A 17,181-nucleotide genomic window follows, 5' to 3' on the forward strand; every position below is an offset into this window, starting at 1 on the left:
GCTTTCATGTATTGGTAGAGCCAGGGCTGCATGTTACATCAGTCTTTCCTATCATGTGGTGCTCCAGATGGGTTGGCATTAAAACACAAGACATTTAGTCCCAACACAATTGGAGGGCATGACCTCTTAGATAATGCAGCTTCTCGCCTTGGCAATCTGCTGGTGGCAAATGCAGCTTTAGTCCCATAGATATCCAGTCATGAGGATTTTCCATCAATTCCTTCAGTTGAAGAAAAGCCAGATGTTCCATAGACTGCCTGTCAACTTAAAAATTTAAGATTCTGTGCAGCTTCTAAAATTTGTCCTTGATTATCCCATGAGACCTCTCAACAGTATTATTTCAGACTTTTGCTACTCACTATTCTTAAAACATGACTTCACATCCTTCCTAATTTATATGCAAGCCAAAAAACTAATGGAAACCATTATATTGTTTGGAATGAGATATCAAACGTCTGCCTCACAGTGGTGAAAAGCATCTAAAATGTTAGGGATAGAAGAGAACTAATTAAATTCCTTTTTTTTTTCCCCTTTTCAAAATCAGGTTTAAATGAAGAATTGGTGCAACTGCTGCTTATTCGAGATGAATTGCACACAGAGCAAGATGCAATGCTGGTAGACATTGAAGACTTGACCAGGTCAGTATCAACAGACCAGGTTCTGTTGATAAAGGCCTGCATGAAAATCATTTGTTGGGCAATGACCTGTCACTGCTACCTTGGGTGGGAAGAAATGTTCTGAATTCCTCAAACTATTTTCTCATCAATGCAAAGCTTGGATCATATTCTGAAAACTATAAAAAATCTCTAAGACCTGTGAGTTCCCAGGTTGAAACGGCTTATTTTTAGGGCTACACAATAGTAGCATTCACAGCAAGCCAGGAGTTCATCAAAATGATGAAACATGCACCATGATGCTACCACATGACTTGCTTATTTGCCTGCTTGCTTCTATTTTATTTTACAAAGCAATATCATCAATAACATGCAGAGGCTTTATTTCTCCAGAATTCTTATTCAGGGCAGTTGTTGAATAAATACCATGGGAATGAATAATTTCCAGGGGAGGGGGCTTAATTTTTTAAAAATCCATCTTCTTAACTTACAACATTCTTTAAGCTGCAATGCTTAACCTTCAGTTCGTACCAAACAAATTTGGCTGAAGCACCCGACCAAAAAAACCAGGGGTGAAATGCTCCCGGTTCACACTGGATCGCCCGATCCAGTAGTGATGGCAGAGGGTGATTCGGAGAACCGGTAGCAAAAATCCCTGCCCCCTCCCCATGCCCAGCTGAGCCGCGCGATCATCAGAGGTTTTTTTAATTATTATTTTTAAAAGCATTTTTTCTTCTGCCAAAAAAAAGCTTTTAAAAGTAAAAAAAAAAACCTCTGATGATCACGCGGCTCAGCTGGGTGCTAGCCAAAAAACTGGGGGGGGGTTGTCCACTTTTCCTCCCCGCAGGCTCCCTGAAGCCTGAAGCCGGGAGGAAAAATGGACTCCCCCCCCTCCCCTTTTTTTGATGTGGCTAGCAGGCTTCAGGTAGGCTGGGAGGAAAAATGGTGTGGGGCGGTCGTTTTTGAGAGAGAGAGAGAGAGACAGAGAGAGACAGAGAAAGGAGGGAGGGAGGCAGGGAAGGAAGGAAGGAGAAGAGGAAGGAAGGGGTACAAACCTGGCACTAGATGCAGCTTCAGAGGATAATCCAGGGCTGGAAGGGACCTGGAAGGGACCTGGAAGGGATATAAATGCAAAAAAAAAAATCTAGTCCAGGGGTCTCCAACCTTGGTCACTTTAAGACTTGTGGACTTCAACTCCCAGAATTCCTCAGCTGACTGAGGAACTCTGGGAGTTGAAGTCCACAAGTCTTAAAGTGGCCAAGGTTGGAGACCTCTGATCTAGTCCAACCCTGCTCCAGCAGGACATTGTTAGCAAGTTTCTGTCTTTTGATCCCCCAGTCACATAGCCACCCCCACCCCATGAACCCCCCCACACCAAGCCACGCCTACCAAACCATGCCCACAGAACGGGTAGCATAAAAATTTAGATTTCACCCCTGAAAAAAATCTCCTACAATTTCTCCTTGGATAGAAAATGGTGTTTGGGTAAATATCTGACCTTCTTTTCTTTTGGAATGAACATTTAGAACATTGGAAAAAAATCTGGTTTAATAAAGGGTGTCATTATTGCTGGTAGGGTTTTTGATTCTGCGTTTGTTTGTTTTGCTACTTTATTTTTAACCAGACAGGTACCTGATTGTGTGTTGATTTAATGCGGGCGGCTTTGTCCTTTAAAATCAGAAGATTACGTGCAAATTTTGTCAATCAAACAATTGTATGTGGTTTATATTTCCCTATCTGATTATTAATGGAGTTTCTTGAATCATTGAATCAATCTGTAATTTAGAATCCAACACTTCGTATTTCTTCTAATTGCTTCTGGTATAATAGTTCTGTCTGTCCTTTGCTTTGAGAAGATCTTGTTACCAGGGAAATAGTAAAAGTTGTCAGAGAATTGCTTGAAGCGCAGGTATAGCCACTTCTTTATTTAGAGTCTGTTTTGAGATGTTCATCTTGACTAGAATGCCAAATGTTGTTGGTTTCTACTTCTGCCACATCCCTTTCTCAATAAACTCGCTATTGTTTTTTTTTTTCCAACTTGCTATATCTTGCTAAGGACTCTTTCTCACAGTTGCATGAACATGCATGCTCGAGTTGTTGTCAGATAAGTGTGTTACTACACTTCAGCTGCTTGGACTGTTAAGCTCTAATATGTGCTGCATTGGGGATTGCAAGTCATCAGGTTCTTCTATTTTTATCACGGGACAATTTAAGAGCAGCAATTAGAGGGTTCCCTTAACATTGCGTCACCTCTCAACCTGCTTCTCTGGGCTTCCCTAGTCACTCACCTGGAGGCGTGGAAGACAGGCTTGGGCAAGTGTAGTGGGTTCCTGGGAGGAAGGCTTTAGCTGCTTCTTGGTTAGCTGAAGTGATGAGTCAGAGCAGCTTTGCAACAAAGTCATCCAGTGTGACTCAGATTTGCAGAAGCAAGTCTTCCCCTTAACAATCCATGTGCCTAGGAACTGTGTAAACTTCTGAGGAGGTGCTTTAAAAAGCCAGAACTTGAAACCCAGGCTGTTTCTAATCAAGATTTATGAGTGTCATGGCGGCCAGGTCAATAGAGCAAAAGAGGAATGCAGTGTGAAGCAGGTTACACAAGCTATGGTTACACACAAAAAAAGAGCTCCATCTGCTTTATCCGAGGCTCATTGTCTACCTTTTCAGTCAGTCAGCGGTGCTATTTTTGGACAGCTGTTTACTGAGCTTCCTTTTGCTTGGGCCCAAAAAGGAAACTGAAAACTCTGTGTGAATTTCACCCCAGTATATACCAAAGGAATAAGTGCTGCAAGAGAGAGCAGTGCTATCAGTAAATAGCTGTGATTGGTGGCAACCAGAAATATCCTGATAGCCCAACCGGAAAATGGCATTGGAGTAGGCAAAATGGCACCCTTCTCTTTTCACCCACCCATATCATAATAAAAGCAACAGCAAACATAACCCAACAAAATCCTTCTGATAAGAGAAAACCTATAATGAATCCATGAGAAATCAACTGGCAGCCCTTTTTTAGGGATTAGTTACAGTCTTTTGATAGGTTGCTGAACAGATATTCAATAATAGCAGTTTCTCACAAGAATAGTATACTAGTATCTATAAGGAGCTCACAAACCACAGGTCATGCATTAGGTAGGTAGATGCCCCAGCAGAAACCCAGTGCCAAGCCTCTCTTTCAGCCCAAGTTAAATTGGCTGTGAAGGGCAGTGGTCACTGAAAGATAAGCAGTGTGCCTACTGCAGCCTTGACAATCCAATGGGAGTCAGCAAACACCTGTCCTTAAGCACATCATCACCATGGTAGTGAATGAAGTATCATAGATCATACAAGCTCTAGGATGGAGCAGATGGAAGAACTGGAATTGTAAGGATTAATTTGGATCCTTCTGCATTAAGTTGGGGAATAACATGTAGGCTACCTTATGAGGACATAACTTTCTAAAAACAGTGGGACATCTATGCCATAGGTAACAGGACTTGAGGATGAGCCCTAAATCACCTTTTTTAACAGATCATGTAGTTCCTTTGTTTCCTACTTCATGGGATAGTTGACATATATTTACTACTACTTCATATTTACTAATGAATTTTATATCCAAACAGAAGGCTGCTGTTAATTATTTAAAGAATTGAACCATGGCTGGCCATAGAAAATGACTTTGTATTGTATGACTTGAGGGAGCAAAATCAGTCAAAATAATCCCAGAGATGGCTAAAAGATCAATGATGTTAAGTTTCTAAATATAGCTTTACCTTTCCCCCCCCCCAACCCCGAATTCTGAGTGATTAAAGAGGAGAGCCAAGTAATAGTGCCAACATGTATTTATCAAATGATCAAATAGAGAATAGAATTTGCTGGGGAGGAAACGTGGAGATGTGATAGGGAAATTCACAAACTACATGATTCAAAATACATGTTGTGTTTCTGTGATTAATTCATAGGTTTTTGCCAATAGATGCATACAATGACTTGAAATTGATTAATTTTGCTCTGGCTGGATTTTTCACCTCAACTTTTGATAGATTTTAATCCTAAAAGAGAAGAATTCATCATCTATAAACCAAGACTTAACTGAGCCAGAGCAAACCCAACTATGTTTTTTTTTCTGTAATATTTCTCTTACAGTGTGGCCCCCTATCAATGCCATGATAATTTAGCACCATTGCTACAGACAAGGTAAAATATAATAAAAAGCTCTGTTTATCCAGATCTCTCTAATTCGTCCCCTCCTCATGCAATATTCACTCTCTTTCCCTCTTTTGTAAACCCTTTGTTGTCCTTTGCTCCAATTACTTTCATGTTTCCCAGATTGTCTCATTAAGAAAGTCTCTGTAGTAATTTCACAGCAAAATATGCTAGTCTGCCTTTCTTTTAATTTCCTTCCATATAATGTTGTGTGCTCTACCACTGATCTAACATCTTCAAAATTCCAGGAACTTAAATTCACACAATATCTTCAGTGCTTATTTATGATGTCATGCCATTGATTATTCAACCACACGGTCTTTTTGATGGAGCCAATGTTTAGATGAGGTAATTTGGAAATGACTAACGACTAATGACTAATTATTTGATAAATGCATTTAGATTGCCCCTCGTTCTCTCAAACCACCACCATCCTTGCCAATACTTTTATACATAGTAGTCTGAGAACCTAGGAAGTTTTGAAGTTAAGTTTCATAAAGATCTGAAGGATTTGGAGTGAAAAATCACTTCAAATTGTGAAGAAAGAGAGTTGTACTTACAACGCATCCTATTTTAACCCAAATGCTTTTCAAATATATAATTTCTCTGCATTAAAACTTTGGGCTGCTGTGTTTTAATTGTGAATATTGAAAAAGGAAGTATAGATTTATCTCAATTCATCATGACATTCATTATGAAGTTGAATCCATCTGAACTCAGTCAATACTTGCAAGGGCCCATTTTATAGGCAATGAAATATCTAAGCTAGCTTTTCCCAATTTTCGAAGTGTCCTTCAAAGTTGTTGAAACTGCATCTCTCCTAATATGCATAACCAGGATATCTGAGAATCATAATAGAAATATAACCAGAAGAATGCAAGGTTAGAGATGAATGACTGAAGCATATTAATGTTTCATGTCTTTTTGAGCCTTATCAGTAAAATACTGTGAGCACACATCATATTCTCTCAGCAATTTTTGCAGCACTTAATAATCGAATGGTTCTTATCATAGGCCTCTGGAAAGATTAGACTGCACTGTTTCAAAACTGAGTATTTTCATTAATATGTTTATAGTTTTGATGATGATGATTATGATGATGATGATGTGGGTTTTTCTGAAGTTGAGGCAAGAGTCAGATATACAGTAAGAAATTTCTGTAAAATACATCTACAGAAATAATTGCATGCCCTCTATGGACAAAATTTGGAAATGCATTTTTGCTCAGCTATAAAAACATGTGGCTACAAAGGACAAAACTGGACAGGCATTAAGCATATCGCTGGAAATTTCTTAATGGTTTGTAGCAAATATCAAGCTCGAAGATTTTACTTTTAAAAGAATAGCTGCATGGAAAGGGTTGTTTACTATTCACTTGTTGCAATCTCAATAGAAGTGACCTTTAATTACTAATAGCTTCTGAAAAAAAGCATTTCCAATAGAATAGAATAGAATAGAATATTTTTATTTATAGACCGCCCTTCTCCCGAAGGACTCAGGGCGGTGTACAGCCAGGAATAAAATACAGAAAGAAAATAACAATACAAAACTAAAAACAACCCTTAAAAAACCTATTCGATATGGCTACTTATAGATAAAATATTACCCTCTAAAATTTACAAAAAATTTAAAACCCATAAAATCAATTTAATAATTTAAAATTTAAGCGAGTCCAGCAAGACGAAATAAGTAGGTTTTAAATTCGCGGCGGAAGGTCCTAAGGTCAGGTATTTGTCGAAGTCCAGGGGGAAGCTCGTTCCATAGGGTAGGAGCCCCCACAGAGAAGGCCCTCCCCCTGGGGGCTGCCAGCCGGCATTGCTTGGCTGACGGTACCCTGAGGAGCCCCTCTCTGTGAGAGCGCACCAGTCGTTGGGAGATAGACGTTGGCAGTAGATGGTCCCGTAGGTATCCCGGTCCTAAGCCATGAAGCGCTTTAAAGGTAGTAACTAACACCTTGAAGCGCACCCAGAAGAAAACAGGCAGCCAGTGCAGTCTGCGCAGGATAGATGTTACATGGGAGCTCCGAACTGCTCCCTCAATAACCCGCGCAGCCGCATTCTGGACTAACTGGAGTCTCCGGGTGCTCCTCAAGGGGAGCCCCATGTAGAGAGCATTGCAATAGTCCAGAAGAGAGGTAACGAGAGCATGAGTGACCGTGCATAGGGCATCCCGGTCCAGGAGGGGCGCAACTGGCGGATCAGGCGAACCTGATAGAAAGCTCTCCTGGAGACGGCTGTCAAATGATCTTCGAAAGACAACCGCCCATCCAGGAGCACGCCCAAGTTGCGCACCCTCTCCATTGGGGCCAATGACTCGCCCCCAACAGACAGCCGCGGCTGCAACTGACTGTACCGGGGTGCCGGCATCCACAGCCACTCCGTCTTGGAGGGATTAAGTTTGAGCCTGTTCCTCCCCATCCAGACCCGTACGGCTTCCAGACACCGGGACAGTACTTCGATAGCTTCGTTGGGGTGGCCTGGGATGGAAAAGTACAGCTGCGTGTCATCAGCGTACAATTGGTATCTCACCCCAAAACCACTGATGATCTCATCCAGTGGCTTCATGTAGATTTTGAACAGGAGAGGCGAGAGAATCGATCCCTGCGGCACCCCACACATGAGGCGCCTCGGAGCCGATCTCTGCCCCCTGTCAACACCATCTGCATCTGGTCAGAGAGGTAGGAGGAGAACCACCGATAAACGGTGCCTCCCACTCCCAACCCCTCTAACCGGCGTAGCAAGATACCATGGTCGATGGTATTGAAAGCCGCTGAGCGGTCTAATAGGACCAGGGCAGAGGAGTAACCCTTATCCCTGGCCCTCCAGAGATCATCTACCAATGCGACCAAAGCCGTCTCCGTACTGTATCCGGGCCGGAAGCCGGACTAGAACGGGTCTAGATAGACGGTTTCATCCAGGTACTGGGGTAGTTTACATGCCACCGCACTCTCTACAACCTTCGCCGTAAAACAAAGGTTGGAGACTGGACGATAATTTCCTAAAACAGCTGGGTCCAGGGAAGGCTTCTTGAAGAGAGGTCTCACCACCGCCTCTTTCAAGGCAGCGGGAAAGACTCCCTCCCACAAAGAAGCATTTGTAATCCCCTGGAGCCAGCCTCGTGTCACCTCCTGCGTGGCCAGCACCAACCAGGAGGGGCACGGGTCCAGTAAACATGTGGTGGCATTCAACCTTCCCAGCAACCTGTCCATGTCCTCAGGAGTCATAGGGTCAAAACCATCCCAAACACTCTCAACAAGACGGGTCTCGAAACTCTCGTCCGGATCTACCCAATTTTGATCCAATCCGTCCCAAAGCTGAACGATTTTATCGTATAGATAACCGTTAAACTCCTCAGCACGCCCTTGTAATGGGTCCCCCCGCCCCTCCTGTTGAAGGAGAGAGCGGGTCACCCGAAATAGGGCGGCCGGGCGGTTATCTGCCGACACAGTGAGGAAGGAAACGTAAGAACGTTTCGCATCCCTCAATGCCACTAGGTAGGTCCTGATAAAGGACCTAACTAGTGTCCGGTCAGACTCAGAACGGCTGGATCTCCAGGCACTCTCTAGGTGTCTTCTCCGGCATTTCATCTCCCTCAGCTCCTCAGAAAACCAAGGAGCTGGTTGAGACCGACGCCGGGTCAGAGGCCGCAAAGGCACGACACAGTCCAAAGCTCCAGCCGCGGCCTGTTCCCAGGCTGCGACTAGTTCTTCAGTCGTGCCGTGGGCCAGGTTCTCGGGAAACGGCCCAAGCTCCATCAGGAACCTCTCAGGGTCCATCAAGCGCCTGGGACGGAACCAACATATTGGTTCTGTCTCCCTGCAGCGGTGGGTAGCAGTCTGAAAGTCCAGACGAAGGAGAAAATGATCTGACCATGACAAAGGTTCAATAACTAAATCATTTAAAATCAGATCATTCAGCCACTGGCCAGAGATAAAAACCAAGTCTAGGGTGCCACCCCCAATGTGAGTAGGGCCATCAATTAATTGAGTCAGGTCCATGGCCATCATGGAAGCCATGAACTCCCGAGCGATCGAGGATGTCACGCCAGTTGATGGCAAGTTGAAATCCCCCATGACCAACAGTCTAGGGGTTTCAATTGCCAACCCAGCCAGCAACTCCAACAGCTCAGGCAGGGCTGTTGTCACGCAGCAAGGAGCCAGGTACGTGATCAACAAGCCCACCTGAGTCCTACGACCCCACTTCACATAGAGGGTTTCACACCCAGCTATCTGAGGCACAATGGTCTCCCTCGGTTCCAGACTCTCCCTAATAATAACTGCCACCCCGCCACCCCTACCTTGGGCCCTCTGCTGATGGAATGCTCGGAAACCTGGTGGGCACATCTCTACTAGGGGAACCCCCCCTTCAGTACCCAACCAGGTTTCCGTAATGCCCATAACGTCCGTGGTCCCTTCCTGAATTAGATCTGAAATCAGGGGGGCTTTATTAACCACGGATCTTGCATTACATAACATCAGCCGAAGGCCCAAGTCCCGAGTACTCTGGCCACTCGGGGAACGAGAAAATTCTGAGGGGCCGGAGCACGCGATCGCTCTTAGATAGCGAGGGCGTGCCCCCAAAACCTGATGTGCCCCCCCCTTCCGCCATATCTGCCTCTCCCACATACCGTATTGATAGCAGTAAGAGAGTTAAAATTTAGATGGCAATTGCTACTATCTAAATTAAAACAAAAACTAAAGACTTTTATAATGATGCCTTTCCCCTCTTCTTGTTTGGACCTGAAAGCGTAACCTGTTCAAAGATTTATGCTTAAAAATATAAAGGAGCATTCATACAGACACTACGTCTATACGTGATGGCGAACCTATGGCACGCATGCTGGAAGTGGCACACAGAGCCATCTCTCTGGGCACGTGCGCCATTGCCCGTTGCTCTTCTGGGTCCAGTGTGCTGGCCAGCTGGTCTTTATGCACGAGGGAGCGCTGGAAACCAGAAGAGCAACCGTCCGGTGCACATGCGTGCGCCGGGAAGACGATCTTCTGATTTCCAGCACACACACACGCGTCTGTACCAGAAACTGGAATACCAAATGGGCGGTGCGCATGTGCATGGCAGAAACTGGATTATCATCTTCCTGGAGAGCGCATGCGCACCAGGTGGCTGCTCTTCTATTTTCCGGCGCATGCTCCCATTTTGGCACTGAAAAAGTTCGCCAACACTGCTCTAGTAGCATCTATTACTCACTGTTGAATCTGGAAGTCTGCAAGGGAGACATTTATTCACAAGTGCTTAAATGGGAGTAAGTCTCTGAAACTCTGCTCTTCTAGAAACTCCGTATAGTGAAACTGGAAGTTTAGAAGCACAGTTTGTGCACATTCTCAATTCTCAATCTTCCAGGCCATGGTTATCCCAAAGGTGATTTTTCTAAAAGGCAACTGGACTTTCTTGGTGTTTTCTTTCCAAACTTTTGTTTCTCATCTAAGAAGCTTCTTCAGTTCAACTGAAGAAGCATCATCTTCAGTTGGACTGAAGATGCTTCTTGGACGAGAAGTGAAACATTTTCAAAAAAAACACCAAGAAAGTCCACTTGTCTTTTGGAAAAAACACCTTTGTGACTTAGAAACACAGGTACCAAGCAAGGTACTGGCTGTCTAAGCAGGACGGGAGAGCTAACATTATTAGGCCACAAGTTATTAAACTATCAGATTTGTGAGATGGAACTATATTCGATTGTAAAATAATAAGGTTTACAAGCTACAGTATCTAGCCACTTAATCTAGCCACTTAAAATGATTAGATAATAGGGAGTGGAAGAAACCTTTTCCTGAAGTTTTTGGTAGCTGCAATATTTTAATAAATAAATATGAAAATAATAGTCCACATTGATATAATCTTGCAAGTTATTTCCTCAAAATTAGTTTTAAAGAGATCTGAAAGCATTAAAACTCAACAAGATATCAAAATCTTAGATAAAGTCATGAATACAGGTAGTGCTCAACCAACAACTGATTGCTTAGCAGGGTATTTCTGACTTGGATTTGAAGTTCTGATGGTTGTGGGCACCGTGGTCCCCTGACTGCATTTTTGGCAACTGGACTGCATTTCCTGCAGTCACATGATCACATTTTATGATAGTTTTGCCAAAAAGCAGCATTTATTTCTGTTTTTTAGCAAAACTGTGCCCATGGCAATTCATCCATTTCCTTAATGGCTGCAGTGATTCACTTTACCACAAAAAGGGTCGTAAAGTCAAATTGGCGATATGACCAACTCACTTTACAATCAGCACAAGTTACGATTAGGATGGGCATTACTTAGGGCAGAGGTGTCAAACTCAAGGTCTGCGGCCCGCAGGGTGCTTAAATCCGACCCATGAAATAACAAAGGTCTGGCCCGCAGTGCCTCTGGCAGCCAAAACGGAGATGGCTGCGGCCCATTTTCAGCCTAGATGGCCACCTACACCATTCTGCTGGCCAAAACAGTGTTGCAGGAGGCGTCCATCCCATCTCCTTCCCCCGCCCCCAGCCAGCAGAGGAGAACTACAGTGCTGATCCGCCTCTTGAAAAAATTCAGTTTCCAAAATAATCAAATGAGCAAAATGTGACTGCATAAAGAAGTACATCTGCATAAGCATGTCTAATAGTATGTTTCTTGACACTATTTCCAAATGTTTGGCTACTGTTACGGCTATGGCCATTATTACAGTCCAGCAGCGTAGTGTGAATACCTGATTTATGACACTTTCTGAAGTCAAATCGGGATGCATTATTGCCAGTGCTAGCATCCAAAATGCACTTTTAACTAATACATGCGCAATACAGTTTTACCATTGGTGTCTTTTCATGCATTTCTAGACAGGTATCAAAAATTCTGGATTTTCAAAGCATGGAGGTAGATGGATGTAGACAGATTATACATTTTTGTAGACAGAAAATACATTTTTCTTATCATCTACATCTCTGAAATATCAGCTGTAATAAGGAGTATTATAAGCTCAATTGTGATAGTAAGATGCCTCCTGACACTATTCCTAAATGTTTGTATAGAGCCTATCTTGATTATTGCGGAGCTACTCCTTAAAAAAGATTGCAAAATGCAACCTTTAGGCTACAACTGTATATTTTCCAATATGCTTTAAGGCTTCATGTGCTTTCCAGACAGTTAAAGCTCTAAAGCAATATTTTTCAAACTTTAAGGAGCGTAGACTTAAATCCCCAGAATTCTCCAGCCAGCATCAGACTTAATAATTATTTTTATAGATTTTTTTCTCTTTTTGTGTCTTTTTGTTTCAGTGAATGCATTCTAACATCCGTTCAATCGTGAAGGAGAATGATGGGCTAGTAAAGAAAGAAACTATATTTAGCGCAATAATTCCCATGAATTAAATAATTTTTCTTTCATATTCAAAAATGACGATGTGGTCCAAACTTTGAATAATCGTAGAGCACGGGTGTCAAACTCTCCTCGTCGTGTTGCTGTCACGTGACGTTTTGTGATGTTTTTTCCCTTCACGGAGCTTTCCCTGTGCATGACACATCCGGCCCGGGGACCGTCAATTTGACATCCTTGCTCTAGAGAAAGCACCGGAAGCATCCTTGCTCTAGAGAAAGCACCGGAGGATAGGTGCAGCCCTGGAGCCACAAGTTTTTCTCCCCTGTTGAGATAAAAGTGCTAATGTTTATGTGCTCTTGTACAAAATGTTTGGGGACCAGGCTGTAAACCCACAATTTCTGTGTATTTCCTTGTATTCACTTCCTCGGCAGCAAAAAGTAACAGGCCTGAGAATATTTCTACCATAAATGTATTTGTTGGAAGAAAAAAATAGTGGAACTCCAACCTTGCTGGTAATTTTGACAGGTACCATAGTAGGCTATTGTTCATGAAAGGAAAAGGGTGCAGTATTTACTTTGGATTTTATCACTGAGTGATAAAGAGGGTTGCCTCATAGATGAAATAAAGTATGAAATAGCCCAACATGATCATACAGCACCAAAGCAGCTCTTAAATTGTTTTGGCAAAAGAAACTGAAAGTAAAAAACGATTTCTACCCTTGTTTCTTTTTGATGACAAAGATTATGCAAGTCTCATGAAAACTACACTTGATCTTAGCCAAAAGGCCAAGAAGCGATACTATGTACTCATCTTCTTGGAAGGGGGGAAGAGGCTGAGATGAGTTTCAATTTGGTAGCAGATATAATGCAGAGTATGTCAAGGCCAGGTGAAATCCGAGGCAACACCTTGGTGCAAAATGTGTCTTTTATCTCTCCCGCCAACCTCTGTGAACCCTAAACTGAGACAAGTCAGAAAGATTGAAGAAGAAAAATTTTTAATTTGGATTTCCCTAGTTTCTTTCAGGCACATTATTACTCTGTTACTCTACATTTGTTTCTTTCTCATGTTCTTCTACATTATTGGTAGTTTTGTTCCATTTTGTTTAACAGTGGTATTCTTTTAGACCAGGGGTAGTCTAAAATGGACATGTGGACTTTAACTCCACATGTCCATGTGGACTTTAAGTCCCAGAATTCCTGAGCCAGCATCATGGTTGGGTCAGTGTCAACACCGAACTGAATCTGGCAGAAGCCATTTTCCTGATTCAACATAGACACATTGTCGGGGGGGGGGGAGTTGGAATATATTACTAGATACAAGACAGAGCTTTCTCATGAGAACCAAGATCATCTCCTGGGCAGTGGAGAAAGGAGGTTAGCTTGCCAACCTAATTGGCCAAGGTGACAACTAACGACACTGGGGCAAAGAGTTCATTACTGGTTTTAATTATACTGTAACCGTGGGAAAAGTCAGAGTTGGCTTTCCTTCAAGTGTGCCGATTACGATTTACCCAGTAAAGAAATTCTTTGAGAAAGTGCTTGGCCTCAGAGTTCTGATTTGCTTGGGTTTGTTAGTTGGAACCTTTACACTTGGCATGGCTGGCTTAGGAATTCTGGGAGCTGAAGTTCACAAAGGGCCATGGTTCCCCACTTCTGTGTAGACTATGAAGGGGTGTTCTAGACTATGAATCTTAACAAGATTAATCTGTGGAAGAGAAAGTAAAATCTTTTTTTTCTCTTTAGCCTTCTAAAACAAAATGTGTGTTAACATTAATGCATCAAACACACACACACATTTTAAAGCAATCAGTAATCTTGGGATATGGCCATTTATATATATATGTGTGTGTGTGTGTAGGTATAGGTATAGGTATGTATTAAATTTATAAATATAAGACTAACTTCTTTGTCTTTCCTATCCCAAGATGATTCTTCTGTGCGGTTGTTTTACATTAAAATGGGAAATGTTTTTCTATGCAATAACGTAGCTTTTTCCATTTCTCTCCAGACATGCTGAAAGTCAGCAGAAGCACATGACTGAGAAAATGCCAACAAAATAAAATGGGAAGCCATCCAACTAAAAAACAGACTAGAACTTTTTTGCTTCTGTGGTTGTACAAACACTGATGTTCTACACCTGGCACATGAGAAAATCCATGTTAGCCATTGATTCTGGGCACAATCTGCCAAGCACCAGGAACCCTGCACGAACCCCTCCTTAAAACAATGGTGGATGCACAAGAGTGCTTGGTGAATTGCTCCCTACTATCTGAAGCTTTATGTCCGGTGACTGGCCTAATTGCTTTTTTTAATTTATTTGCTGTTGGTTTAGGGTTTTTTTTTTACTTGTGCCACTAAATATTGGACATTTCAATAATCTTACTGTAGAACAAAATGTACAATACTTATAAACATTGCAAACATGAAAAGAAGGAGGAGGATAGTTTAATTTTTATTTTTGTTTATTTAGAGACTTTTAAGTTAAAACAGTATTTTACCATTGACTACTTTTTATCATTTCACCATAGTTTTAAACAAATGAGACTGTAATTTGAAGGTGCTATACAAGTAAAAGAAAAAAACATACATGCCTGCCTCGTAGTGAACTTGTAGCTTTCAGTTATATATATATACATATATATATATAACTCAGTTTTCAACATTTTGTGAATGTTGACTACCGAAAGTTCATTTTTAGATGTGCTATTTAACATGCAGTTGGGTTGAAAGAGTTCCCTTGAAAGTTTTATGTATAAATATGTAAAATAAAAACTAAAAATTTATTTCATACGATGTCTTCTTGTTGATTAGTGGGAACAATGTGATGACTTAAATGGTATATATTTCACCATATCTGAAATCCTATTATTTTCATTACCAGAAAAAAATGTCTGTGCACTTGTCAATCATTTTAAACATTTGTATTTTGTTACTCTGCATTCATTGAGCATACACAATGGGTTTAGTTTAGTTTGCTGTCATTACATTTTGTACAACAAAATTAAATGCCATCTTCAGTGTACATTATCCATAAAAAAAATAAAACACAAACACACATCCTTCCCATTCTATACACTTGAATTGAAAAGCCCTGATATTGCATTAATTTTGCACTATACAGTAGAATTCAATGTAGTTACTGCTCTGGGATAGAAGCTGTTTTTCAGCCTTTTTCTGCAGGAAGAGAGTTAAAATGGCTTAAACCTAGCTATTCCCAGGATATATCTGTAGTAATGCAAATAGTTGCTTTAGTCTGGCAAAAGTGAAGTCAGCCTCAAGCACCAAAAATGGTACATGGAGTTTCTTATGAGTAGTCCCCTTTATTGTCTTCACTTATATACAACTTGCCAGATTAAAGCAACTATTTGCAAAACTACAGAGGTACTCTGGGAATAGCTAGGGCAGAGCAATTTTAGCCATTTTCCTTTGGTTTAGCTTACCAGACTTCACAAATTCCACTGCCTTTGTATTCTGGAAAGTAACCCATCCTTCCTGGAAATCCAGACTACATTCCATCACACTTCCCTGCTGCACAGCAACCTCCCTGTCAGAAGCTCTTGATTACATATATGAGTTGGTAGTAATATATCTCTGATCCTGGCAATTGAAGTTAAGTTGTGAGTGTCTTCTAGTGTCTGGAAGCTGTTACGGTCTGGATGGGAAACAGCAGGTTTCAGCTGAGCACTGTCAAGACAGGCTTTGAGTTTTGGGACCTGCCAGTTCAAGGAACTGCGCCATCTTTGGTGCTGGATGGGTTGGCACTGCCTCAGACAGACCTCGTGTGCAATCTGGGGATCCTCCTGCTCAAAAAGCGGGCAGTAATTATGGTGAGGTAGGCTTTTACACAACTTCATGTGGTACACAAGTTGCACACATTCCTAGTCGGGGCTGGGCACAAGTCACTTATTAGTGTGCTTTACATGGGTGTCCTTAAAAAGAATCTAGAAGCTTCAGCCTGTGTAAAATCCAGCAGTGTAGGCAGTTATGCGTGCCTCTCGAAGAATACATGTTATACCTCTGCTCCATGAGCTACATTGCTTGCCAGTTTGCTTCCAAGTGCAATTCAAAGGGCTGGTTTTGACTTTTAAAATCTTTCATGGCGTGGAGCTCAGATTATTTGAGACAACACCTCTCCCCAATTATATCTGTCATCTCATCAGATCTGGCAGACGAGGCATGCCGCAAGTCCCATTTGTAAGGAAGCTACACTTGGTAAGTCTCAGAAGGCAGGCCTGCTTCAATAACCTCATAGAGTATCTTGCATAAAAGTCTGATTGAATTAGATCTATAAGATTTTTGGCAGAAAAGTGAAGAGAGAAGAAAGAACTATTCTTTCAAGAACTTCAGATACAGGAGAGAGACCCTGGGAGAAGTTAGGATAAACAGAAGGATCAAGTCAGGAGTTTTTAGACAAGCACACATAACATAAGCATGTTGGTAAGACTCAAAACCAATGGAAAGAACAGTTTAACAAAAGATAGATAAGGGAGAAGAGACGAATAAAAGAAAGAGGAGAACGCTTTGAAATGATTGGTAGTGTAATGAGGCTCAGTGCTCATTTCGGCTACTTCATAGTCTGAAATTGGGGAAAACAAAAAGTTCAGGAATACTAAATTTAAGCTTTGGGACTCGTGCTTGAACCAATTGAATTCATAATTCAAAATAACATCCAAATGTATCTTAAATCTGCATTCCCCCCCCCCAACAATTCTGCAGAAAGAAAACAATTAAAATTAATCAGGCTTAAGCAAAGAGGAGCATTCCTTAGCAGCAGTTGGTAAAGCCGGAGGTAGATATGATTGAAAAGTAAGAATACGTGGGAGATTTTGAATCATTACAGACTAAATGTTGATAGTAACACCGCTTTGCCTGCTGCAAAAAAATTAGAACATGCCTAGAGGGTATGATTGAAGGATTTGCACTTATTATTGGAAGGATGTGATAGAATAACAACTTTTCCAGTGAGTCAGCATCCACTGCGCAATATGTAAGGCAATTTGCGTAGCGTAAATAATGGGGTTGTGTTTAAGAGTAGGGTGGAATGCAGTAGCAAAGTCTCTCCCTGTATTTGACCACCTTCTTGCCTATCTTGATTTG

The 17,181-nt window shown here is 41.9% G+C and overlaps 1 protein-coding gene across 8 annotated transcripts in view; it reads left to right on the plus strand.

The window, feature by feature from the left end:
• SCHIP1 (schwannomin interacting protein 1) overlaps positions 1 to 14,872 on the plus strand; it is a 411,898-nt gene extending 397,026 nt beyond the window's left edge. For 6 of the 8 annotated variants that reach the window (XM_058187952.1, XM_058187949.1, XM_058187947.1 and 3 more), the window contains 3 exons: positions 545 to 638; positions 4,734 to 4,784; positions 14,093 to 14,872. In XM_058187952.1, the coding sequence (XP_058043935.1) occupies positions 545 to 638; positions 4,734 to 4,784; positions 14,093 to 14,144 (197 nt within the window). In that variant the 3' untranslated portion in view covers positions 14,145 to 14,872. Of the gene's footprint in view, positions 1 to 544; positions 639 to 4,733; positions 4,785 to 5,041; positions 5,232 to 14,092 lie in introns of those variants that run through there. The other 2 variants (XM_058187950.1, XM_058187951.1) reach the window with 2 other exon arrangements.
• The last annotated feature ends 2,309 nt before the right edge of the window (positions 14,873 to 17,181 follow it).

Source organism: Ahaetulla prasina, chromosome 6 (assembly GCF_028640845.1).
Source record: "Ahaetulla prasina isolate Xishuangbanna chromosome 6, ASM2864084v1, whole genome shotgun sequence".
Lineage (NCBI taxonomy): Eukaryota > Metazoa > Chordata > Lepidosauria > Squamata > Colubridae > Ahaetulla > Ahaetulla prasina.